The sequence below is a fragment of the Mirounga angustirostris genome, unplaced genomic scaffold, assembly GCF_029215605.1.
Source record: "Mirounga angustirostris isolate CCGP_5_RB_7025 unplaced genomic scaffold, mMirAng1.0.hap1 SCAF_3, whole genome shotgun sequence".
In the NCBI taxonomy this organism is placed as follows: domain Eukaryota; kingdom Metazoa; phylum Chordata; class Mammalia; order Carnivora; family Phocidae; genus Mirounga; species Mirounga angustirostris.
In genome coordinates, this window is record NW_026991711.1 from 132,385,867 (window position 1) to 132,413,770 (window position 27,904).

The 27,904-nt window shown below is 38.7% G+C and overlaps 1 protein-coding gene across 5 annotated transcripts in view; it reads right to left on the reverse strand.

The window, feature by feature from the left end:
- Positions 1-13,389: 13,389 nt before the first annotated feature.
- STK39 (serine/threonine kinase 39) overlaps positions 13,390-27,904 on the reverse strand; it is a 314,903-nt gene continuing 300,388 nt past the window's right edge. For 3 of the 5 annotated variants that reach the window (XM_064586647.1, XM_045868683.3, XM_045868682.3), the window contains one exon: positions 13,390-18,288. In XM_064586647.1, coding sequence (XP_064442717.1) covers positions 18,214-18,288 — 75 coding nt within the window. In that variant the 3' untranslated portion in view covers positions 13,390-18,213. Of the gene's footprint in view, positions 18,289-18,750; positions 26,479-27,904 lie in introns of those variants that run through there. The other 2 variants (XM_064586646.1, XM_064586645.1) reach the window with 1 other exon arrangement.

Below are 27,904 nucleotides of genomic sequence, written 5' to 3' on the forward strand. Positions count from 1 at the left end.
TATCCTGCAGTTTATCCTTAATATAGTTATTAGTTCTAATAAGGTTTCAGTGGAGTCCTTGGGGTTTTCTCTATATATAGTATCATGTCATCTGAAAATAGTGAAGTTTTACTTCTTCCTTGCCAGTTAAATGGTTTTTCTCTCTTTTACTTGTCTGATTTCTGTGGCTAGGGCTTCCAGTACTATGTTGAATGAAAGTGGCAAGAGTGGACATCCTTGTTTGTTCCTGGTTTTAGAGAAAAAGCTTTCAGCTTTTTATCATCAGGTATGATGTTAGTTGTGTGTTTGTCATACATGGCCTTTCTTATGTTTTGATATATGTCCTCTAAACCCACTTTGTTGACAGTTATTTTCATAAGGGGATGTTGTACTTCATCAAGTGCTTTTTCTGCATCTCTTGAGATGACCATGTGATATTTATCTTTCATTTCATTAATGTGGTATATTATGTTGATTGATTGATACTGATCCACCCCTGAATCCCTGGAATAAATTTCACTTGATTGTGGTGGATGATCCTTTTAAAGTACTTTTTGAATTTTGGTTCCTAATATTTTATTGAGGACTTTTGCATTTAATAGTGTTCATTCAGGATATTAACATGTAATTTTCTTTCTTTGTGATGTCCTTGTGTGATTTTAGTATCAGGGTAATTAGGCTTCACAGGATTAATTTGGAAGATTTCCTTCCTTTTCTATGTTTTGGAATCGTTTGAGAAGTATAGGTATTAACTCTTCTTTATATATTTGGTTGAATGCACCTGTGAAGCCATCTGGTCCTGGACTTTTGTTTGCTGGAAGTTTTTTGATTAATGACCCAATGTTGTTACAATAATCAGTCTGTTCAGATTCTCTATTCCTGATTCAGTTTGGAAGGTTGTATGTTTCTAGGAATGTATCCATTTCTATAAGCTGTATAGCATATAATTCTTCTTAGTAGTCTCTTATAATCCTTTGCATTTTTGTGGTGTCAGTAGTAACTTCTCCCCTTCCATTTCTGGTTTTATTTATTTGCGTCCTTTCTCTTTTTTCCTTGATGAGTTTGGCTGAAGATTTATCAATTTTGTTTATTTTCACACAAGATCTTAGTTTCATCGATCTTTTCTATTGTTTTATGGTTTCTAATTTATTTCCACTCTAATCTTTATTATGTCTTTCTCTTCTTAACTTTGGGTTTTCTTTCTTTTTTTTTCTAATTCCTTGAGGTGTAAGGTTAGGTTGTTTATCTGAGTTTTCTTGTTTCTTGAGGTCAGCCTGTATTGTTATAAATTTCTCTTATAGAACTGTTTTTGCAGCATCCCAAAGATTTTGAACTGTTTCCATTTTTATTTGTCGTGAGGTATTTTTTTATTTTCTCTTTGATTTCTTTGTTGACCCATTGGTATTTTGTAGCAAGTTGTTTAACTTCTCCATGTGTTTTTTTTCCAGTTTCCAGTTTCCTTCTTGTGATTGATTTCTAGTTTTATACCAGTGTGATCAGAAAAGATGCCTGAAATGATTTCAATCTTCCTAAATTTACTGAGATTCATTTTGTGGCCTACTGTGATCTGTCTTGGAGGTTGTTTCATGTACACTTGAAAAGAATGTGTGTTCTGCTGTTTCAGGGTGGAATGTTCAATATATATTTGTTAAGTCTATGTGGTCTAATGTGTCATTTTTAAAGCCACTGTTTCCTCATTGATTTTCTGTCTGGATGATGTATCCATTGATGTAAGTGATGTGTTACAATTCCCTACCATTATTGCATTACTGTCAATTCTTCCCTTTATGTCTGTTAATATTTGCTTTGTATAATTAAGTGCTTCCACGTTGGGTGCACAAATATTACAACTGTTATGTCCTCTTGTTGGATTGGTTCCTTTATCATTATGTCCTTTTTTGTCTGTTACAGTCTTTGCTTTAAAGTCTATTTTGTTTGATAAAAATATTGCTACCTCAGCTTTTGTTGGTTTTTTTTTTTTTGGCTTCCATTTTCATGAAATGTATTTTTTTTTTCCATCCCTTTAGTTTGAGTCTGTATGTGTCTTTAGGTCTGAAGTGAATCTCCTGTAAATAGTATGAAAATGGTTTTGGGTTTTTTAAATTCATTTGGTCACCCTATGTCTTTCAATTGGAGCATTTAAACTATTTACATTTAAAGTAATTATTGACAGGTATTGCCGTTTTGTTACTTGTTTTCTGATTGTAGTTCTGTTCCTTTCTGCTTGTCTTGCTTTCTGCCCTTGTGATTGGTGACTTTCTTTAGTGTATACTTGGATGTTTTTCTCTTTTTCTGTATCTAGTATAGTTTTGTTTTGTGGTTACCTTGAGTTTCCTAGGTAAAATTCTATGTATATAGCAGTCTATATTAAGTTGAGGGTTACTGAAGTTCAAATGCATTCTAAAAGCATTACATTTTTATTCCTCCCTCTCCACATTTAATGTTTATGGTGTCTTATTTTACATGTTTTCATTTGGTGTGTCCCTTAACTAAATTTTTAGATTTAATTGATTTTACTACTTTTGTCTATTAATGTTCATACCAGCTTTGTAAAAGATTGACCTACTATCTTTACCAGATGTTTGCTTTTAGAACTGAACTATTTTCCTTTCATAATTTTTTACTTCTAGTTATGGCTTTTCATTTTCTGCTTAAAGAAGTCACTTTAAAGTTTTTATGAGGCTAGTTTAAAAGTGATGAACTCCTTTAACTTTTATTTGCCTGGGAAACTCTATCTCTCTTTCAATTCTGAGTGATAACCTTGCCAGGTACTGTATTCTTTGTTGTAGGTTTTTTCCTTTCAGCACTTTGATTATATTATGCCACTCTCTTCTGGCCTGTAAAATTTCTGCTCAAAAATCAGCTGATAGGATTTATAGGGTTTCCTTTGTATGTAACTATTTGCTGTTCAAGATTCTCACCTTATCTTTAATTTTTGAAACTGTATTATGTGTTTTGGTGTGCATCTCCTTGGGGTTATCTTGTTTGGGGCTCTCTCTGATTCCTTGTCCTGGATGTCTGATTTTTTTTTTGTCCAGGTGAGGGAAGTTTCCAGGCATTATTTCATCAAATAAGTTTTCTCCTTTCTCTCTTTTCTCTTTCTGGGATCCAAATAATGAGAATGTTAGTACACTTGTCCTAGTGGTCCCTTAATCTATCTTTATTTTTTAAATTCTTTCTTCTTTTTGCTGTTCAGCTTGCTTGCTTTCCACTACCCTCTTTTCCAGATCACTGATTCTTTTCTTCTGTATCCTCTAATCTGCTATTTATTCCTCTAGTGTATTTTTCATCTCACTTACTGTATTCTTCAGCTTTAATTGGTTCTTTTTTTATATTTTCTTTTTTTTTTTAATTTCTCACTGAGTTCATCCACTTTTCTCTCAAGTCTGGTGAGAATCTTGATGGCCATTGCTTTGAACTCTTTTAGGGTGATTGCTTATCTCTGTTTCATTTAGTTTTTTTTTCTGAGATTTTATCTTGTTGTTTGATTTAGAACATATGCCTGTCTTTTCATTTTCTCAGATTCTCTGTTTGTTTCTATGTATTAGGTAGGTAAGCTACTTTGCCTAGTCTTGAAAGCAGTGGTCTTATGAAGAAGGTGTCCTGTGGGACCCAGTAGCATAATCCTTTCTGATCATCAGATTCAGGTGGTCTAAGGGTGCCTCCCGTGTGGGCTGCATGGGCCCTTTTGTTATGACTGGGACATGTCTGCTGCAGTACACTGGTGGGTGGGGCTGTCTGAATGACCAGTGTGAATCCTGAAGGCATACTAGTGGGTGGAGCTTGTACTCCAATGTGGCCAACTGGGAGGCAAAGCTGTAGTTACTGGGGGTATGCTGGTGGGTGGGGACAGTCTTTAGCTCTGCTGCCTGCAATAACTGGCTGTAGCTTCCTGGGTATAGTGGTTGGTAGTGCTGGCCCCCAGAGCAGTTGGCTGACAGGTCTGGCTGTAGCTCCTTTGGGCTTGCTGGTGGGTCAGAGGAGTTAGCTCCCAGTGCAGCTGTCTCAGCTAGAGCTGAGAGGTCTTGCTGTAGCTACTGCAGGTGTGAGGCTGGGTGAGGCTGGCTCCCCTTCTCCCAAGTTGCTGGGATCACTTTGGAGGCTTGCCAACCCAGCTGGGGCTGCCTGACAGATGTGACAGGTGGTTTTTGCTTTGGGGTGGTGCCACTACCATCGGAGGCTGCCCACCAGGTGTGGCAGGGTAGGAGCTGCTTTGGAGGGGGTCTGTAGGGCAGGTTGAGTGGTGCTATATAGGCTGAAGGAGAGCAGGAAAAATGGCACCCACCAGCACTTCCATTCCCAGAGAAAACTCCGAATTTTTGCTCTTCCAGCACATGCCCTAAAATTAGACAATAGATCACCCTCATGTATAACCTAGGTGCTTTTCAAACTACAGACTCTGTGTTTGGTCTCAGAATGAGTGCTATATTTAGTGCTCTGGCACTTTAAGGCAGAGTCTTGGTTTCCTGTAGCTCTCTGGCTCTCCCAGAGTTAAGCCACACTGATTTTCAAAGCCAGATGTTATGGGGTCTCATCTGCCCAGCGCAGGTCCCCATGGCTGAGGATGCCCGATGTGGAACTTGATCCCCTTGCACCTCAGGAAAGACCTATATGCCTGCAATATCTCTCTCGCTTGTGGGTTGCTCTGCCAGGGTTTGGTTCTCAAACACCATCTCTGGCCCTCTGACCCTTCTGATGTGGCTTCTTTATGTCTTTAGCTGTGGAAGATTTTTTTCTGCTAGTCTTCAGGTTGTTTTCACTGTGAGTTGCATTATATGTAGCTCTTGCCTCAGTATGTCTGTAGGAGCAGGTGAGCTCAGGAGCCTCCTACTCCACAATCATCCCCTGGTCCCCAAACCACTGTTGTCTTTTTTGCTACGCCCCAGGGCAGCTGAGTTTGCACAAGAGCCCCTCAGTAATATCCCTCCTTACTGTAGGCTGCCACATCAGGGGTGGGGTTCCTGTTTTTACCATATCTCCATCTCTCCTACCTTCTATCGCGTGTGTGTGTGCGTGCGCACGCATGCATGTGTGTTTTCCTATATATCGCTCAGCGCTCATCACAGTAAGTGGTACTCTTCACATATTTCACCCATCCTTCCACCCACCTCCTCTCTGGTACCCATAAGTTCTCTATATTTAGGAGTCTGTTCTTTGTCTTTTTTCCCTTGCTCACTTGTTCTGTTTCTTAAATCCCACATATGAGTGAAATCATATGGTATTTGTCTTTCGCTGACTGACTTATTTCATTTAGCATTATTTCTAGACCCATCCATGTTGTTGCAAATGACAAGATTTCATTTTTTATGAGTAGTATTTACTAAATAATATTTCATTGGGTATATATACCACATCTTCTTTATCCATTCATCTATCAGTGGGTATTTGGGCTGCTACCATATATTGGCTATTGTAAATAATGCTGCTATAAACATAGGGGTGCATATATCTTTTTGAATTAGCGTTTTCACATTCTTTGGGTAAATACCCAATAGTAGAATTATTGGGTCATAGGTAATTCTCTTTCATTTTTTGAGAAACCCCCAGATTGTTTTCTTCAGTGGCTGCACCAGTTTGTATTCCCACCAACAGTGCATGAGGGTTCCTTTTTCTCTACATCCTTGTTAACACTTGTGGTTTCTTGTATTTTTATTTTAGCCATTCTGAGAGGTGTGAGGTGATATCTCATTGTGGTTGTGATTTGCATTTCTCTGACGATGGGTGATGTTAAGCATTTTTTTCATATGTCTGTTGGCCATCTATATGTCTTCTTTGGAGAAAGGTCTGTTCATGTCATCTCATTTTTTAATTGGATTATTTGGAGGTTTTTTGGTGTTGTGTAAGTTCTTTATATATTATGGATACTAACCCTTTATTGGATATGTCTGTTGCAAATATCTTCTCCCACCCAGTAAGCTGTCTTTTTGTTTTGTGGACTGTTCCCTTTTCTGTATAGAAATTATTAATTTTGATGTAGCCCCAATAGTTTATAATTGCTTTTGTTTCCCTTGCCTCAGGAGACATATCTAGAAAAATGTTGAAACTGCTGATGTCAGGAAAATTACTGCCTGTGCTCTTCCTTTAGGATTTTTATTGTTTCAGGTCTCACAATTACATATTTAATCCATTTTGAGTTCATTTTTGTGTATGGTGTAAGAAAATGGTCCAGTTTTCCCAACACTGTTTATTGAAGAGACTGGTTTTTTCCCATTGCATATCCTTGCTTCCTTTGTTAAAGATCATTTGACCATATAAACATGGATTTATTTGTGGGCTCTCTATTCTGCTCCATTGATCTCTGTGTCTATGTTTGTGCTATTACCATACTGTTTTGATTACTACAGCTTTGTAATATAACTTGGAGTCTGGAATTGCGATACCTCCAGTTTTGTTCTTTTTCTAAGGTTCCTTTGGGGTCTTTTGTGATTCCATACAACTTTTAGGACTTTTTGTTCTAGTTCTGTGTAAAATGCTGCTGGTATTTTGACACTGCGCTAAATATGTAGATTGTTTTGGGTAATATGGACATTTTAACAATATTTGTTCTCCCAACCCATGACCATGGAATATCTTCACATTTATTTTGTCACCTTCAGTTTCTTTCATCAATGTTTTATAGTTCTCTTTCACCCCTTTGGTTAAGTTTATTCCTAGCTATCTTATTATTTTTGGTGCAATTGTAAATGAGATTGTCTTCATAATTTCTTTGCAATGGATTTCTGTATATTGATTTTGTATCCCGTGACCTTACTGAATTCACTTATCAGTTCTAATATTTTGGTGGAGTTTTTAGGGTTTTCTAAATATAGTATCAAAGCATCTGCAAATATTTAAAGTTTTACTTCTTCCTTACCAATTTGGATGCCTCTATTTCTTTTTGTTGTCTGACTGCTGTGGCTAGGACTTTTAGTACTATGTTGAATAAAAGTGGTGAGAGTGGACATCTTTGTCTTGTTCCTGACCTTAGGGGAAAGGCTCTCAGTTTTCCCATTGAGCATGAATTTCACTGTGGGTCTTTCATAGATGGCCTTTATTATGTTGAGGTATGTTCTCTCTAAACCTACTTTGACTAATTTTTTTATATGGGTATATTTAATTTTACTGTTTTCATGCTTCCTACTTTCCTTACTCCTGCTTATGATCTTTCCTTTCCACTCATAGAGTACTCTTTAATATTTCTTGTAAGGCTGGTTTTAGTGGTGATGAATTCCTTTAACTTGTTTGTTTGGGGAACTTCAACTCGCCTTCTATTCTGAATAATAGCCTTGCTACATAAAGTATTCTTGGTTGCAGATGTTTTCTTTCAGCACTTTGAATATATCATGCCACTCCCTTCTGGCCTGCAAAGTTTCTGATAAAAAATCACTTGATAGCCTTATGGGATTTCCCTTGTATGTAACTGTTTTCTATTGCTGCTTTTAAAATTCTCTTTATTACTACTTTTTGCCATTTTGATTACTATGTGTGTTTGTGTGGACTTCCCTGGGCTGATTTTGTTGGGGCTCTCTGCCTCCTGGTTCTGGATTTCTGTTTCCTTCCCAAGATTCAGGAAGTTTTTGGCTATTATTTTTTTCAAATAAATTTTCTGCCCCTTTTTATCTGTGTTCTCTTACTGGGATCCCTATAATGCAAACGTTATTACACTTGATGGTGTTGCTCAGTTCCCTTAATCTATTTTTTTTCTTTTTTCTTTCTCCTCTTCAGCTTGATTGCTTTCCATTCTTCTGTCCTCCAGGTCACTGATCCATTCTTCTGCTTCTTTTAGTCTATTATTTATTCCCTCTAGTGTAATTTTAATTTCAGTTATTAAGTTCTTCATCTCTGTTTGGTTCTTTGTTTTATATCTGTTTTCTGAGGGTCTCACTGAGGTCCTCTACTCAAGTCCCAGTATTATTACTTCTCTCCATTTTCCTTACTTCCCTTGCTGGTATGTTGTCCTCTTCTTTCATTTGGGACATATTCCTCCATCTCCTCACTTTGCCTAACTCTCTGTGACTATGTGTTAAAGAAGTCAGCTACATCTCCTGCTCTTGAAAATAGTGGCCTTACGAAGAAGAGGTCCTGTGGTGCCCTGCAGTTCAATGTCTCTGGTTCACCAGAACTTTGCGTTTCAGGGCTATCTCCTATATGTGTTGCATGCACCCCACTGTTGTGGCTTAGCCACATTTGCCTTCAGGCTAGTTGTCTGCAGTAGCTCTCTTCAGCTGTTGTGGGCAAGGTTTGGTCCCTATGTTGTTAGTGGCCAGTCTTGGGCTGCCTTGCACTTGAGTTAGGTCAGAGCAGGTGTTTGCCAGAGCTGCAGTAGCAACAAACTGTAGGATGTTCTCCCTGTATTGTCCCCTGAGAAGCTTTTGTTGGTGGGTGGGGCATGCAGTCAGAGCAAATGTCTGCAACCAGCTCAGTGCTGGGGCTGCAGTTGAACTGGTATGTGTGGTTTTCTTGTCCTCTCCCTGGGGCAGGGGTCACTTTGGGGTGGCACTGACCCCTGCTGAGGCTGCGTGCACACTGCCATGCTTGTCGTGCCACTTTGGATGGACCTTGCTGAGGGCATGTGTTGGGGGGCTGGTCTGCAGGAAAATGTGCAGGGACATGGTGATAGAAAGGTTTAAAATGGTCCACTGTGGGAGGGGACCTGGAGCCACTTTGGACAACTTCTGCCAAGGCCAGGTTGGAGGGGGATGTCCACAGGAGAACCTATCACTTGTTTTTTCATGCTGGTCAATAAGCCCTCAGTTCTTCAGGAGGAACTGCTCTATGTATAGGTGTAGATTCGGTGGGTTTGTGAAAGGAGGTGAGCTCAGGGTCTTCTTATGCCTCCATATTGGACCACCTCTTGAAGGTTTCAATTTTAAATACAAAGCTCATGGAGGCCTCATTGAGGAAGTAACACTTATGCAAAGACTTGGGGGAGAGGGAATTAGCCAAGGAGAACTGGGAGAAGCCTGTCTCCAAAGTAATAACTAAAGCAGTGCCTGGTGTGTTAAAAGAGCAACAAGGAAGTTGGGTGTGGCTGAAGATGAGAGAGCAAAGTAGGAGAGGAGATCATGGTGGTGCTGTGACCAGACAACTTAAAAGACCCTTAGTTCTCTATCTCTATTCCCAGGACAGCAAGGGGGGCTTTGGTCAAAGATAAGCATTGGGAAAGGAGACAGGATTCAATTTGTACATAAGAATTTTTTTTTTTTTTTTTTGTAGACCAGGGACTGATTGTATTTTCTTAAGACCAATACAAGGCTCCATACTCACATAAGGAGCTATAAAAATTGACATCTACGCTCCTATCCTCCTGTTTTGGGCTAGATGGAGAAAATGCTGCTCTTTTAAGAAGGTGTTTGAAGAAAAAGTCCTCATAGTTGAGTGCCTGGCTATCCTTCCTCATTTTGAATAGGCTTTGGCCAGAGAGCTCTTTCAAGGTTGACTTTCCAAAAACGACCACCTTGTAGACATCAATTGCAAACTCAAGGACAAAGAATGAATATGGAGCCTTAGCTGCCTTCAGCAGAGAACACAGAAGCATATAAGCTTCTCTGGCTCAGTCATTGTTGAAAAATTAATCATTTTTTCCTGCAGCTGAGGGTTTCAAGGTTATTTGATGAAACTTTGTTTATATATCAAATATCTCCTTGTGTACTCAATGTGGTTATTCCTGACCTGGCATCTCTGTGGATGGTATTTTTGGGATCATCTACCTTTAATATATTCTTTCTAAGATTAAAATCTTCAGAAACACAAACATTGGTTCCACTCAAAAAACTGGTCTCATATTTGTATGATATTTCTCTTTTTAATAGTAAGGGAATTTCTTTCTATGCAGAGCACAAAAAACATAAGGCTGGAAGTTAGAAAGCTTGGGTCCTAAGAAAGATTGCCCAGAGATTAGAACAGATGACCTCTGAAATCCTGTGATCTTTCAAAAAATATATTTAGTACTCTAAATTTGAGAAAATTGTATAATTATAATAGCATTCATTCAATTATTGCATAATTTGTCTAAGGTCTTACATATATACATATAGAATAGTCACAGGGTTCTTATTTCTATGGTTTAGCTCTCTTCACAAGTGTCTAATTGTCTAGCTTGTCTAGATTGCTGTGCTGTAAAATACTCTGAAGCTCAATGACCAAATGCAGTGGCTCCTTGAAGAAACGGAGCACAGACATTGATAATACTCTTTTTAAGAGGCAACACCAAACTACCTCCTGAAATTTACAGGATTCATCACATGGAGCCCTGCATTATATCAGTGTTTAAATACAAGTCTCCTATCTTGCTGTTGGAGGGCAAAGAGCTATATAAAACGAGGGACAGAAAGGATTTAGACACAAAGGTGAATTTTATGGTAGTGAGCATTGTCCAGGTGATGCTTCAGTGAGATGTTGAACTATTCTATACCATGCTGGTGCTGAGAAGTTGAAGAAATCCTTGACTGACCCCCAAGGTGGCTCTAGTGATGGACATGTCAACCCTTTCTCTTTTAACCCACACCAAAGCATCATTCTGTTTCACAGTTCTGAGCTGATATTTTCAGCAATTTGCTACTTCAAGTCTACTTAACTGTCACTCTTAAATTCATTTTACACAGCTGACTGTAGTGTTATCACAGTCTTCCTTATACTAATGCATTTAATAATTGTGGGGGTTTTGAGAGGCTGCCAACACAGAGGAACAGCGGAAAATGCTACTACCCAGCCAAACTGTCCTTTTCTTGATCATCCTGTAACTGCCATTTGCAATTTTTATGCCTGGATTCTTTGCTGGTCTGATTGCAGTCATTGGTTTTCAACAATATATGTCTCCTAATGGATTTTTTTCTTGCCAGCTATATCGTGTCTTCCAACACATGTTGAGTAAGGGTCTGTACCAGACAACATTACCAAGTTTCCTTTGCAACTACTCCTGTAAACAGCTTATACTCTATTGGTTGGTTAGAAGGCAATCAAAAGGCATAATAAAAATAGGGAAAATGCAGATTTAACTGGGAGGCAATTGGCATAGTAGGAAGATACATGTGAATTCAAATTCCCGTACTGCCATTTACTACCTGTCGATCTCGGATAAGTTACTGAACTTCTGTGAACTTCCTTTCCTTTATCTGTAATTTGGACACAGGCATATCTGCACAGTTATAAGATTAAGAGATCATACATATGAGAAGCACTTGGAATAAGGTAATTACTGTGTTTAGTATTTTTAGTAATGTTAACTATTTTTTTTTTAAGATTTTATTTATTCATTTGAGAAAGAGAGCACAAGCAGGGGGAGAGGCAAAGGGAGAGGGAGAAGCAGGCTTCCCACATAGCAGGGAGCCCAATGCGGGGCTCGATCCCAGGACCCCGGGCTCATGACCTGAGCCGAAGGCAGACGCTCAACCATCTGAGCTACCCAGGTGCTCCTAATGTTAACTATTTTTAATAATTTTAATTTAATCATTATTAACTATTTATAAAATAAACAGAAATGTTAGAAATGATAGGAATATGCAATTTCTAAGATTTTGGTTTTGACTTAGATCTTCGGAGTCCACAGGGATGCTGCGGCCACTTTTACCCGTGAGTGTCAGTGTGAGTGGATAGGATGGTTGGTCAGGTGTCTCCCTCCTCACCTCTCCTTTCCTCAACACACTTCCTTCCTCTCCTCTTGCAACAGGAGCTCTATGAGGAAAGAGAGAGCTTGGTGGAATGGCTTCTGTTGAAGTAATGTGTGCTGAGGGTATAGCCCCAGAAACAGAAATATTTTAAATATTTTAAGACCATGTCTACAGGTATAATTGAGAAATAAAAACAATATATATTTAAGGTGTACAACTTGAGGTTTCAATATACATATAGATTGTGAAATAATCACCACAGCCAAGCTAATTAACATATCCATCTTTTTAACTTCAAGTAGGTTGATCCTGACTCTCCCTGTATAACTCTGCTATAACAAAGGATCCTAATTAACTGATTAGAATTTCTAAAACCCAGTTCAACAGCTCACCTGTTACAGCTGAATGGATGGACCAGTACAGTCAAGCAGCAACCAGTTTATTCATTCCTCTGCTCAACTAAGCCCCTAGAATGTTCATGTTGGAAAGGAAGTTAATCATCAACTAATTAATCCCCCTCAATCTAAACATGAGTACACTGAGGCTTAGCGAAGTGAAATAGAACCTGGGTGAGGTCACACTGACAATCGGCAACGAAGCCTGAGCAGAAGCTATTTTGGCCTTATATTTTATTACTAAAGGATGTAATTGGTTTATTTTTTTTGTTTAGATTCCCTTTTTTTTTTTTTTTTAAGGCACTTAAAGTAATCAGACTGAAACCATCCCTTCTCAAACAACTCTCTCTCATTCTTTGATCTTGGAAAACTTACTTACATTCCTGGATTTGGAAGCGACATCACAAAAGACTCTGATGAACACAGAAGCTGTAATACAAATCATGAAATGTAAAGCAGGTACAACATCTGTGACTCAGTGGCAGAGTTACCAGGAAGAGCTGTCAGGGCCCCTTGCAAGACTCAGTACCTAATTAGTCATGAATAACTTTTACCCAAGTTCTATTAGAGTTCCCTACCCCAAACTGTATTAATTTCAGGCCCCACAAAATCTGGGTTTGCCCTTAGGCAGCTCTCTAAGGTACGGTGGAAATGCTTTGGAGTCCACCCGACTTGGGTTCAGTTCCTCTCTGTTACCTACTAGCTGGCGGGCCTTGGAGAAGTTACTTCAGACCTCTGTATAACTATTTTCTTGTCTATAACCTGCAGATAATGAAGCCAGTTTCCCAGAGTTGTTGAGAGGCTTCAGCAAGGTGAGTTGGAAGTCTTTGGTTTAGTGCCTGGTACAGAGAAAACCTGCAATAATGTGTCTTGTATCATGTAGGGAGGTTGTCTGATATGATTGAGGGTGTTGGCTTTAGAACCAGATGTACCTTCGTTCAAGTTCCTGCCACATGTCTGACAGTGTGTTACCTTGTGCAGCTTTGGCCTTCCAAGGCTTAGTTCTCTCATGCATAACATGGGGCAATAAAACCCAACCAACATAGTTGTTTAAGATTAAATGAGATGATGGAAAGTTCTTAGCAAAGTGACTGCTTTTGGCTGCAAGAACAATAAGAAAAATCATTCAACAGGGCTTAGGGCAGTGGCTTTCAAACTTACTGGCTACAACCCACAACAAGAATTAGATCTTACCACCCTGTTACTCAGTGTACACATTAAACATCATCACAGGACTATTGCATGAATCAGACTGGATAACGCATACAGCCAAGCTTCATACGGTGTTCTAGAGCATTGGAAAATAGTGCTGGATCTGAATTCAGGGTTTCCCGATAACATGCACAAACAGTGCTGGCATTTCAGTATGCATCTTCCTCAATCCCCCACATTGTTTTGATTTTCTTACTTCCTTTTTCAGAATCCCGTAGAGTTTGGAGAGAGGAGGAAAAAAAGACTGAGGTATGTGAAAAATCTGAGTGTATGCACCCTTACTCTGCACTAGTCATTTTGAACTTGGTTACTTAACCCATGTAAGTGCTGCTGGAATTGTTCAGTACCAAACTGTTCATCTGGGTGAAGGTTGGACCAGAGGATTGTCTATACTGTTTTGTAAAGAAGCACACTATCCTCCTCCTCCCAGATTAGGTACCTGCTATTTTACCGAATATTCTGTCTAGACAATAGGCCAGCTTCCTCACTGATAAATTACAAGCCTCAGTTTCTCAAGCTGGTTTTCTGTATGAGGGATAAATACACTATAGGAATGATTATTCCATTACTGCCCTTTCATCATTCTGTAGCAAATTCAAATAACAATAGCAGAAGATTATAACTTTTAATAATATTCCCTGCCCTTTGATGAGTTATGAGCTAAATTATACGGGCTCAATAAACTTCAGCTAATGATGTTTTTGTATGCTATAACTCATGTAGAGGGAAGTTTTATGTATCTCTCTCAGCTTTTTCACCTGGGGATGCTCGATTAAAAACAGCATCCGTTGGTTTGGCACAAGATGCACAGTGGCCGATAACCTAACTGTGTTCTTAGATTCCCAAACTCCTTGGCTAGGATTGGGGAGCAAAGCCCAAGGAGGCAGATAAAAGGACTTCATTGTTATTTGACCATGCATTTTCCCCATGGCAAAATATCGTCTAGGCAACCACTGAGACATTTTGGAAATGTATTTTTGACCATTTTTTATGCCTTGCAGCACCCCCCTCCCCTTTTTGTAGTGGTTAATTGATATACTGAGGAAGTTAGTCACTTCATCATTTTCAACATGTGTTCTTACTGTCTGCACCAGTTACATGCATTGAAATGTTTTTATTATTCCTGAGACTGCACATCCCAAGCACCAAACTCCAGGCAGATTGCATCAGCTTAAAGATAACACTCACTTATAATCAAACTCATTACACTTGAATTTTTAGCTCACGCAGATACACAACGGAAATTATCACTTGAAAGCCATTTGTTTATGTCTGTTAGGCCTACTCATAGACGTCTTGAAACTTAGAACTCTGGAAAGCATTCCATGGTTCTAGGCTGGGACATTCCGGCCCTGAGGAGGAATGTTCTAGTACCACCCACTGTGGCACATGATACACACTCAACCTGCCCCTTAAGATCCTGGTGAGAGTCAAGAGTTGTTAGCTAGGATTGCCTAACTGCTTTGACAATAAATATGTGCCTCAAAACCGAGCTATATCTGAGTTCCCTGCAAGCGAATCTTAACTGTATAAAGCCACGTATGGATGAGCTAGAAGCATGTTCTCAGTTATAAGGAACAGATAACCATTTTAAATTGATCATATGATCTTCCTATCACAACCTAAATGGGCCTCACTAAGCAACAGCTTCTGTTATCAAATAGGCTTCCAAGAAAAAAAGACCTCAGATCATTTGCTGTCAAATGCAAATCCTAAGTTTTGACAAGTCTTCCAGTGTGAATGGGCTCATACTCACCATCTCTGTAATTTAACTTGGAGGGTTCACCCATGAGGTATATTGCTTAAAACTGAAACAGACCATAGATGCATTACTGAAATGAGGGATTGAAAAATATGAATATGAAACTTTTACATGCTAAAATCATTGTATATAGGACTTTTTTTTTTTTTTTTGAGGGAATTCTTGGGTCTTCCTCTAAAGACTACTACCTCACCCTACTCAGACATGAAGAGGAGGTGGCCATCCACCATGTTTATTTTACCAGCACATAAGATATGGAACACATAAGGGAACTTTACAAGGGTACTTCTAGAGAAATTTTCATCACACATGACTTATAGGTGTCTCTGAAAGTTTTTATTTTTCTTAAGTAGACTCCACACCCAGCATGGAGCCCAACGTGGGGCTTGAACCCATGACCCGGAGATCAAGACCTGAGGTGAGATCAAGAGTTGGACACTTAACCAATCGAGCCACCCAGGCACCCCTCTAAAAGTTGTTTTAAATATAGAAAACCATTTTGTTCACATAAGGACGATATATTGGAGTTAAAATGAGATAAAAGGGAATTTGCTTCTATTTTACAACTTTGCACACTAACCACAATAGAAGCACCCTGGATGCAGAACAGTTTTTATATGTATTTAGACAGAGAGCTATGGGTGCCTTGATTTTACTAAGGGGTTGTGAACCCACCTATTTGTCAAGACAGAGGAATCTGTCCAAACAGATACCACATATGTGTTCAGTGAAGTTTAGGTCCTTGCCAGTGAGCGGGATCACAACATTGCATTGCTGCGGGTCCCCTGTAATCAAAAGCTTGGTTAAGAGAAACAGTCACGGAGGGTTGCCTGAAGGATATATCGTGCACTCACGCCTTTATACTTGCTGATTACCATAACTGCTTGGACCACGCTCTCAGCTCCTTGATGACTGGCACTTCCTATCACATAACCTACCTCTGGGTAGCTGCTGAAAGTACTAGAAAAGGTAAGTGTGTTCCAAACTTACTATATGTGTGTTGTAGGACTGTTTTGAGAGTTCTGAAGTTTCTGAATACATAAGTTTAATTTGCTAGAGAAATTTCTTTCCCGGCCTTAGTACTAGGAAACAATGTATTTCTCCTAACTTTAAGAAGAAAAATGTTACAGAGTGGGCTGCCGTGTCTGCTCAGACACCTCTTCGCGCCTGGAGGGTTGGACGCTCTGATCCCGAGCTTTGTCCTCCTCCAGCAATTCTGCAGGACCTCATGGGTAATTTCTGTGTATGGACTTGACCCTGGTGTTCATACTGTTAGTCAGTTCTTATGGGCCCTTCATTTTAAAACAATCTTTGTCTTAGTATTTGAGGGAGTTTATATACAATCAGTAAAGCTATGGGACTATGAGCATATATCAGTCAGATAGTCTATGATACTATGTTGCAAAACAAGGGTTCTTCAGTTCTTCACATGTTTTAGATGATGAGGGTCTTGTCTTATACTGGTTTTGTCCACCAAGTGTACAGTGTTAAGAATATGCTCTGGATATCAGAACTCGGGCCCTGGGAGTCTGGCTCTGGAAGTCGCTTCGTGAAGGACCCTGGAAACATCATAAGCACGCCAAGCCTCCGGCCGAAAATGAAGCCGTGGTGAGGAATTCTTTTTCTCTTGTTCCCTGCAGCCCTATGGTTTGAATTCAGACAGTTTGTCTACATGGAGTGTGAATTTGCCTTGTTCCCTTGAGGGCGCTTTTCACTCGTTAGGTCTTAGGAGGCGTCAAAGTGCTGACTAGCCCCACCGCCATGCATGTGATACCTGGAGGGGGAAGGAAACACTGGGACACCATCACTTTGTGCAATACACTTTTATTTTCCTTTTACCTTTGCAGTCATCTTTGAGTAATCATTGTGTAAACAATAGAATGGAATGAAATTACATTAAATTGTATGCAAATGGCTCTAGAACACCTCAACAATTCTGACAAGGCAATTATAAATAACTTTTTCTTTCCTTAGTAATATATATTTGCTTTTTAAAGTACATTAAAGAGCTGCCATATCTAGGGTTAGCTAGGAAAGAGCAATGGTACCATCCTGGGAGCCCACCTCCCTGAAAGTTTAGACTCCAATTTCGAAAATCCTAAGGTTTACTATTCCGTAATATATAGTCAAGCAGAGGGCTACTTGGGTTGAAAGTATTTATTCTTGAAACTTAACAGCATTTTACCTTTTTAGTCAGTCATTGCACAAAACCCTTTCTATTTTTCACTCCATCTGGGTATTCTGCCGAATTTCAAGTAAAACTCAGATTCTGGTAGCTTCAAGTTTATCAATTTTGGAACAACAAATCCTATCACTTAAGGAGAAGTCAAATCGGAGAGGGGTATATAATGAGCAGTCTAATAGAATGGCAACATTTTATATAGCGTTCTATACGTTCCAATGAAGCAAAACTTACATATGCCACTTGATGTAGAGGAAATTTTAGATCTGAGACTATTCCAGAGTTAAGCAGCCTCAGGCACATTCTTAATATGAAAGTTTGCAAGGCACCTCCCTCTCCCAAGAGAATCAGATTGTGGATTGGTTTTTCGGCAAACAAACCAAAAGAAGAAGCATCCTAGTTCCTAATTCAGTCATTTCAAAAATCAAAAGTTATAAATACTCCAAAGATAGACCTGAAATTTTTTGTTTAAATAACGAGATTAACTGCAAGAAGCATATAATCAAAAACTTTTCTTCTTATAGCTAAGGTGTGTAATGCATAAATATATGAAAAATAAAATTCACAGTCAGTTTTAAAACTAGAATTCAAGTTTGGCTAATAAATCTTAATTTTATAAGTATATTAATTTCTAAATACAACATAAAAGAGGCAGTATTGTCAGATGTACAATTAAAGTAGAACAGAAAGAACAACGAGAGAAGAAATAGGCTTCTGATAGAAAAAAAATTCCTTTTGTTGCCAATAAATAGGACCACCTGAGTGTATTTCAGATTCTTTTCACTTAAGGGATATCCGAATTGATTGCTAAGAATATTAAATAGCTTTTGGAAAAATTAGCAACAGTCGTGCAGCTGTGGCATTTGCTTGTTCTCATACTGTGGATTGCTAGAGAATAAAGCAGAACTCGGAGTGTTGTAAGTTTAAAAAAATTCCTTTTTATCCCATTTCATTGAAGCCAGACTCTTCACAATCTTCTGATTTTGTGGGAACTGGGAGTGAGGGGGTGGGAGACAGGGTGCAGGGGAGGAAGACTGAGGGGAGTGTTGTGAGGTGGGGGGCAGGACAGATCAGGGAGATGTCAAGGGACATACATCAGCTGACACTCAACTGAGCAAACCCGATCAGCTTCACTTCATCAGGAATCTCCGACCCATCACAGCCTGAAGCCTGAAAAGGGAAAAAGACACCTTCAGTGCCAATTGATCCAAGCACAGCCACAGTCTGTAGGGGGCCAGTGTCCCATCTCCTCCAGGACAGAGAATCACCCTCTTGAATGACTCATCATGCTATCAAGTGCAGAAAATAGAGGGGAAGGGACTTGTGCCTGTTAAAACACCACAGTCTCCAGGCTTAAAGCTTTGAAATTGCCAATAACTGCCAAGAAAGTGATCTACTTTCAAATTAGAGCTCCTTAATCATTTTAAAGGATTATGAGAAAAATACCTTGGAATAAATTTAGCCAAAAAGGTGAAAGACCTATACTCTGAAAACAGTAAGACACTAATGAAAGAAGCTGAAGACACAAATGGAAAGATACACCATGCTTATGGACTGGAAGAATTATTAAAATATCCATTTTACCCCCCTGCAATCCCTATCAAAATACCAAGAATATTTTTCATAGAACAAATAATCATAGTTGGTATGGAACCACAAAAGACTTCAAAGCAATCTTAAGAACAACAAAGCAGGGAGGTATCACAATCCCAGATTTCAAGATATACTTCAAAGCTATAGTAATCAAAATAATATGGTACTGGCACAAAAACAGACACACAGATCAATGGAACATGAGAGCGAGCCCAGAAACACATCCATACCTATATGGTCAATTAATTTACAACAAAGGAGGCGAGAGTATACAATGAGGAAAAGATGGTCTCTTCAATGGTGCTGGGAAAACTGGACAGCCACAGGCAAAGAATGAAACTAGGCCACTTTCTTATAACATACGCAAAAAATAAACTCCAAGTGAATTGAAGACCTAAAACCACCAAAATCCTATAAAAAAAAAACACAGGCAGTAATTTCTAAGACATCAACCTCAGCAACAGTTTTCTGGATCTATCTCCTCGGGTAAGGGAAACAAAGCAAACATAAACTATTGGAACTACACCAAAATAAAAAGCTTTTGCATAGCAAAAGAAATCATCACCAAAATGAAAAAAAGCACCCTGGTGAATTGGAGAAGATATTTGCAAATTCTGTATCTGATAAAAGGTCAATAATCCAAAATATGACTCTCACAACTCAATAACAACAAAACTCCCCACACAGCCCAATAAAAAATGGGCAAAGGACCTGAACAGACATTTTTCCAAAGACGACATACAGATGGCCAACATACGCATGAAAAGATGTTCAGTGTCACTACTCAGGGAAATGTAAATCAAAACCAAATAAGATATTACACCTCACACCTGTCAGAATTGGCTAGTATCAAAAGACAAGAAATAATAAATGTTGGCAAGGATATCAAGAGAAGGTAACCTTTGTGCACTGTTGGGGGAATGCAAGCTGGTACAACCACTGTGGAAAAGAGTTTGGAGGTTCCTCAAACTAAGAATAGAAATACCATAGGATCTGGTAGTTCTACTACTACGGATTTACCCAAGGAAAATGAAAACACTTGAAAGGATATATGCGTACCTATGTTTACTGCAGCATTATTTACAGTAACCAAGATATCTATCAAGCCAACCTAAGTGTCCATCTACAGATAAATGGATAAAGATGTGGAAAATATATACAGTGCAATATTACTCATCCATAAAAAGGAATAATACATTATGGTAAGTGAGATAAGTTAGCCAGAGAAGGACCAATATAGGATTTCATTTATGTGATATCTAAAACACAAAACAAATGAACAGCAATGAAACAGACTCTTAAATACAGAGAACAAACTGGTGGTTGACAGGAGGGGGGTTTGGGGGGAAGGGCAAAATATGTGAAGGGAATTAAGATGTACAAATTTTCGGTTATTAAAAAAAAATATGAAAATGAGCAAAAACAATTTAACAGTCACTGAGGGTAATGTGGTTTTTACCAAAGGTCATTCTCTATAAAACTGGCCAGAAAAAAAGTGGTTACCAAGTAGCAGAAGGGCTCATGCTAGATAACTTATTTTTCCGTAACAGAATTTTGTTTGTAATATTTTAGGACATTTATTGCCTAAAATTGGCCCAAATTATAGTGTGTCAAATTCTTTGATTTTTCTTCAAAATTAAAAGGAACTGGAAACAAGTCATTGCTCATTAAACCTCTCACTTGTCCTCATTCAAAAGTTTGATTTTTTTTTTTTTACCTCCCTCCCTCTCTCACACACACAGTACTCAGATCGCCATTCCAGGCTGCATCTTCAGAGTGCATAAACCAGAATCAGACATGAGGTAAGTACAAGTGGGGAGAAAAAAGTTTGATAAATGACTGGGGATGGGCAATTAATCACCAAGGGACCATACAAATCTTTTCTTGGCCTAATTCCTGCAAAATTATTGTCAAGCCAATTAGTTTCCCATGTAAAAAACGCCCTTTCCAATCATCCCAATGAACCTGCTTTGCACCGCTCCAAAAACCAGTGCATAAACTCAGTCCTTTGTCAACCCCAACATTCTCCCTTACAATAAGCAGCTACTTAGAATATATAACTTGAGTATTTTTAAGTAATTATCTTTCAAATAATGGTGTCAGTACTTATGCTTACATAAGAAAATCAATAGCCTAAAGGGTAGAAATATTAGTAGGCATTTTAAAAATTTACTTTGTCCCTGTCCAATGATTTCTCTAGTTTTACTTGACAAGATATTCAGTAAAGTGCAATTTTCACTATGTGTGTTGTCAGGGACCGTAAGATCAGAAACGTTCCTTTCCCTATCACTTTTAACAAAGTGATATAGGCACAGAAGGCTTTTTAGCTAAGATATTTTCCCACAGTATACAAATACTGTGATACTCACCCCCTACCCACCACCAGTTTTCTTGTTCCACAACCACTGTTTGTGAATCTCCCAAAACCTTTCTTTCTTCCCCGCTACTGCTAACATCATTTACTTAATGCAGTGAATGGGGGCAGACACAATGTGTGTAATTAATAGGCAAATGACAAACACCGCAGGAGAAAGGATGGCCACTGGCAGTGACAAGGAGGCACTAGCCAATGGGAAGCACATCAGTGCATGTCAAAGATACATCAGAAATTTGGCAATGGGAAGAGCAGGAGGTTGAAATGACTAGAAATAAAAACAAAATATCCAATAGTGGTTAAAAGAAAAAATCTGAAATCCCTCTTGTGGAGAGTAATGGAAATGAGAATTGACAATGCAAGTGGGTGATCAAACCAGTGCTTATTGTGGGTACAGCACCCAGGGAGTCCATCTCTCACCCTCTGTCCCAGTGCCTCCTGTGGCTACACTGGAACATTTGGTTTCCTGGCAGAGGCACAGGCCAGGTTGTCTGGCTTTCATTCAGGCACTCAGGTCTTCTTCCCCTACTACCCTGCTGACTCTCAACCAAGGCTGAGGCCTTGTCTCGCTCACTGTGGCCTGCAAAACACTGAGGGCAATATGCAAATGATTCTGGGTTCTAGAGCAAAGGGACTCGAGGCCCTTAAAACAGCAGTTCTCAGACTTCTTGTACTCTTAAAAATCATCACGGACTTCAAAAGCTTATGCTTTTTTAAAAAAGCATTCACCATGATCAAGTGGGATTTATTCCTAGGATGCAAGAGTGGTTCAATATTCATAAATCAATGTGATAGAGCACATCAATAAGAGAAAGGAAAAAACCATATGATCATTTCAATGGACACAGAAAAAGCACTTGACAAAGTACAACATCCATTTATAATAAAAGCCCTCAACAAAGGGAACATGCCTTAACATAATAAAGGCCATCTGTGGAAAAACCAACAGCTAACATCTTTTAAAAACAAAGCTTTTCCCCTAAGGTCATGAACAAGACAAGGATGTCCACTCTCACCATTTTTATTCAACATAATACTGAAAGTCCTAGCCACAGCTATCAGACAACAAAAAGAAATAAAAGGCATCCAAATCGATGGATAAGGAAAACTTTCATTATTTGCAGATGACTTGACAGTATATATAGAAAACCCAAAAGACTCCACAAAAAACCTGCTAGAACTGGTAAATTCAGTAAAGTTGCAAGATACAAAATGTACAGAAATCTGTGGCATTCCTATACACCAAAAATGAAGCAGCAGAAAGAGAAACTGACAAAAAAAAAATCCCATTTATAACTGCACCAAAACTAAGACACCAAGGAATAAAATACTGATGAAAGAAACTGAAGACGACACAAAGAATGGGAAAAAAGTGCCATGCTTATGGACTGGAAGTCCAGATACTGTTAAAATGTCTATACAACCCAAAGCAATCTACACATTTAATGCGATCCCTATAAAAATACCAGTGGTATTTTTCACAGAATTAGGACAAAAAGTCCTAAAAATTTGTGTGGAACCACAAAAGACCCTGAATAGCCAAAGCAAGCTTGAAAAAGCAAAGCTAGAAGCATCACAATTCTGGACTTTAAATTACAAAGCTGTAGTAATCAAAACAGTATGGTACTGGCACAAAAACAGACATGTAGGGGCGCCTGGATGGCTTGGTCAGTTAAACCTCTGTCCCTTGGTTTCAGCTCAGGTCATGATCTTGTGGTTGTAGAATCGAGCCCCGAGTTGGGCTCTGCATTCAGCATGGAGTCTGCTTAAGATTTTCTCTCCCTCTCAAATAAATAACATCTTTAAAAAAGAATAGATCTCAATGGAACCGAAGAGAAAACCCAGAAATAAACCCACAAGTATATGGTCAATTTATCTTCAACAAAGCCTGAAAGAATATCCAATGGGAAAAAGTCTCTTCAACAAATGGTGTGGAGAAAACTGGACAGCCACATGTAAAAGAAAATGGACCACTTTCTTACACCATACACAAAAATTTGAAGTGGATTAAATACCTAGATGTGAGACCTGAAACCACAAATATCCTAGAAGAGAACACAGGCAGTAACCTCTTTGAAATCAGCCACAGCAACTTTTTTCTAGATCTGTTTTCTGAGAAATAAAAGCAAAAATAATCTATCAACAAAACTTAAAAGGCAACTTACTGAATGGGGATATTTGCAAATGATATATCCAATAAAGGATTAGTATCTAGAATATATATATATATAAACCTTATATATATATATAAAGTTATATATATATATAAAGGTTATATATATATAAACCTTATGAAACTCAACATGCAAAAAACAAATAATGCGAGGAGGAGCAAGATGGCAGAAGAGTAGAATAAAATTTCATCTGGTCCCAGGAATTCAGCTATGTAGGTATCAAACCATTCTGAACACCTACAAACTCAACAGGAGATCGAAGAAAAGAATAGCAGCAACTCTCTGAACAGAAAAGCGACCACTTTCTGGAAGAGTCATATTCTATCCCTTCATTGTAGTTAACCTTATTTTTTGTATATATATAAGTTGTTCTCTCTTTAAAATTTTGGGATAATTTCTTCTAACAGACCAAAATACACCCTGAATTTCTAGTGTATGGCTTTGTTCTAGTCTCCTGCCTGATCACATTCTCTCCCTTTTTTAATTTCTCTTCTTTCTTTTTTCAACTAACTTCTTATCTTAATTCCTTTTATAAAATCTTTTATAATTTTCATCTTTACAGTCATTGTCTATCCCTTCATCATATTTACCCTTAGTTTTGTACATATATAAATTCTTCTTTCGTTAAAATTTTGGGAGGCACTTTCTTCTAACAGACCAAAATACTCCCAAAATCTAGTGTGTGGCACTGATCTATTCACCAGCCTGATCATATTTGACCATATTCTTTTTCTTTTTTTCTTTCTTTCCCTTTCTTTCCCCCCCGGTTTCAGGTCTCTTCTGATTTGTTTAGTGTATATTTTTCTGGGGCCGTTGTTAGCATTTTGTTCTCTCATTCATCTATTCTCCTCTGGACAAAATGACAAGACGGAAAAACTCACCTCAGTACTGACTGCCAGGGACCTAATCAATATGGACATTAGTAAGATGTCGGAACTAGAGTTCAGAATGACGATTACAAAGATACTAGCTGGGCTTGAAAAAAGCATGGAAGTTATTAGAGAAACCCTTTCTGGAGAAATAAAAGTACTAAAATCTAACCAAGTCGAAATCAAAAAGGCTGTTAATGAGGTGCAATCAAAAATGGAGGCTCTAACTGCTAGGATAAATGAGGCAGAAGAGAAAATTAGTGATATAGAAGACCAAATGATGGAGAATAAAGAAGATGAGAAAAAGAGAGATAAACAACTCCTGGATCACGAGGGCAGAATTCGAGAGATAAGTGATACGATAAGATGAAACAATATTAGAATAATTGAGATCCCAGAAGAAGAAAGGGGGGGCAGAAGGTATATGGGAGCAAATTATAGCAGAGACCTTCCCTAATTTGGGGAAAGAAACAGGCATCAAATTCCAGGAGGCACAGAGAAGCCCCCTCAAAATCAATAAAAATAGGTCAACACCCCGACATCTAATAGTAAAACTTACGAGTCTCATAGACAAAGAGAAAATCCTCAAAGCAGCTCAGGACAAGAGGTCTGTAACCTACAATGGTAGAAACATTAGACTGGCAGCAGACCTATCCACAGAGACCTGGCAAGCCAGAAAGGACTGGCATGATATATTCAGAGCACTAAACAAGAAAAATATGCAGCCAAGAATACTATATCCACCGAGGCTGTCATTGAAAATAGAAGAAGAGATAAAAAGCTACCAGGACAAACAAAAACTAAAAGAATTTGCAAATACCAAACCAGCCCTATAAGAAATATTGAAAGGGGTCCTCTAAGCAAAGAGAGAGCATAAAAGTAACACAGACCAGAAAGGAATAGAGACAATACACAGTAACAGTCACCTTACCTTAGGAAATACAATGGCACTAAATTCGTATCTTTCAATAGTTACCCTGAATGTAAATGGGCTAAATGCCCCAGTCAAAAGACACAGGGTATCAGATTGGATAAAAAAACAAGGCCCATTGATATGCTGCTTGCCAGAGACACATTTTAGACCCAAAGACACCTCCAGATTGAAAGAGAGGGGGTGGAAAACCATTTACCATGCTAATGGACACCAAAAGAAAGCTGGGGTGGCAATCCTTATATCAGACAAATTAGATTTTTTTTAAAGATTTCATTTATTTATTTGACAGAGAGATAGCACAAGTAGGCAGAGTGGCAGGCAGAGGGAGAGGGAGAAGCAGGATCTCTGCTGAGCAGGGAGTCGGACGTGGGGCTCGATCCCAGGACCTCAGCATCATGACCTGAGCTGAAGGCAGCCGCTTAACTGACTGAGCCACCCAGGCGCCCCCAGACAAATTAGATTTTAAACCAAAGACTATAATAAGAGATGAGGAAGGACACTATATCCTACTTAAAGGGTCTATCCAACAAGAAGATCTAACAATTGTAAATATCTATACCGCTAACAGGGGAGCAGCCAATTACTGGACCAGATGGGCTTCACAGATATATTCAGAACATTCCATCAAAAGAAACAGAATACACATTCTTCTCTAGTGCCCATGGAACATTCTACAGAATAAATGACATCCTAGGTCACAGCCAGGTCTCAACTGGGACCAAAAGATTGCGATCATTCCCTGCATATTTTCAGACCACAGTGCTATGAAACTAGAACTCAATCACAAGAGGAAAGTTGGAAAGAACTCAAATACATGGAGGCTAAAGAGCATCCTACTAAAGAATGAATGGGTCAACCAGGAAATTAAAGAAGAATTTAAAAAATTCATGGGAACCAATGAAAATGAAAACACAACTGTTCCAAATCTTTGGGATGCAGCAAAGGCAGTCCTAAGAGGAAAGTATATAGCAATACAAGCCTTTCTCAAGAAACAAGAAAGGTCTCAAATACACAACCTAACCCTACACCTAAAGGAGCTGGAGAAAGAACAGCAAATAAAGCCTAAACCCAGCAGGAGAAGAGAAATATAAAGATCAGAGCGGAAATCAATGAAATAGAAACTAAAAGAACAGTACCAATCATTTAAAGAAGAATTAATACCTATTCTTCTGAAATTGTTCCAAAAAATAGAAATGGAAGGAAAACTTCCAAACTCATTTTATGAGGCCAGCATTACCTTGATCCCAAAACCAGACAAAGACCCCATCAAAAAGGAGAATTACAGACCAATATCCCTGATGAACATGAATGCAAAAATTCTCACCAAAATACTAGTAGGATCCGATAGGACATTAAAAGGATTATTCACCAGGACCAAGTGGGATTTATTCCTGGGCTGCAAGGTTGGTTCAACATCTGCAAATCAATCATTGTGATACATTAATAAAAGAAAGAACAAGAATCATATGATCCTCTCAATAGATGCAGAAAAAGCATTTGACAAAGTACAGCATCCTTTTTTTTATTAAAACTCTTCACAGTGCAGGGATAGAGGACACATACCTCAATATCATAAAAGCCATCTAAGAAAAACCCATAACGAATATCATTCTCAATGGGGAAAAAATGAGAGCTTTCTCCCTAAGGTCAGGAACATGGCAGGGGTGTCCACTTTCACCACTGCTGTTCAACATAGTACTAGAAGTCCTAGCCACAGCAGTTAGACAACAAAAAGAAATAAAAGGCATCCAAATCGGCAAAGAAGAAGTCAAACTCTCACTCTTTGCAGATGATATGATACTTTATGTGGAAAACCCGAAAGATTCCACCCCAAAACTGCTAGAACTAATACAGGAATTCAGTAAAGTGGCAGGATATAAAATCAATGCACAGAAATCAGTGGCATTTCTATACACCAACAACAAGACAGAAGAAAGAGAAATTAAGGAGTCGATCCCATTTACAATTGCACCCAAAACCATAAGATACCTAGGTATAAATCTAACCAAAGAGACAAAGGATCTGTACTCAGAAAACTATAAAATACTCATGAAAGAAATTGAGGAAGACACAAAGAAATGGAAAAACGTTCCATGCTCATGGATTGGAAGAACAAATATTGTGAAGATGTCAATGCTACCTAGAGCAATCTACACATTCAGTGCAATCCCTATCAAAATACCATATACTTTTTTCAAAGAAATGGAACAAATAATCCTAAAATTTGTATGGAACCAGAAAAGACCCCGAATAGCCAGAGGAATGTTGAAAAAGAAAAGCAAAGCTGGCGGCATCACAATTCCGGACTTCAAGCTCTATTACAAAGCTGTCATCATCAAGACAGTATGGTACTGGCACAAAAACAGACACATAGATCAATGGAACAGAATAGAGAGCCCAGAAATGGACCCTCAACTCTATGGTCAACTCGTCTTCGACAAAGCAGGAAAGAATGTCCAATGGAAAAAAGACAGTCTCTTCAACAAATGGTGTTGGGAAAATTGGACAGCCACATGCAGGAGAATGAAACTGGACCATTTCCTTACACCACACACAAAAATAGACTCCAAATGGTTGAAAGACCTAAATGTGAGACAGGAGTCCATCAAAATCCTAAAGGAGAACACAGGCAGCAACCTCTTTGACCTCAGCTGCAGCAACTTCTTCCTAGAAACATCGCCAAAGGCAAGGGAAGCAAGGGTAAAAATGAACTATTGGGACTTCATCAAGATGAAAAGCTTTTGCAGAGCCAAAGAAACAGTCAACAAAACCAAAAGACAACCGACAGAATGGGAGAAGATATTTGCAAATGACATATCAGATAAAGGGCTAGTATCCAAAA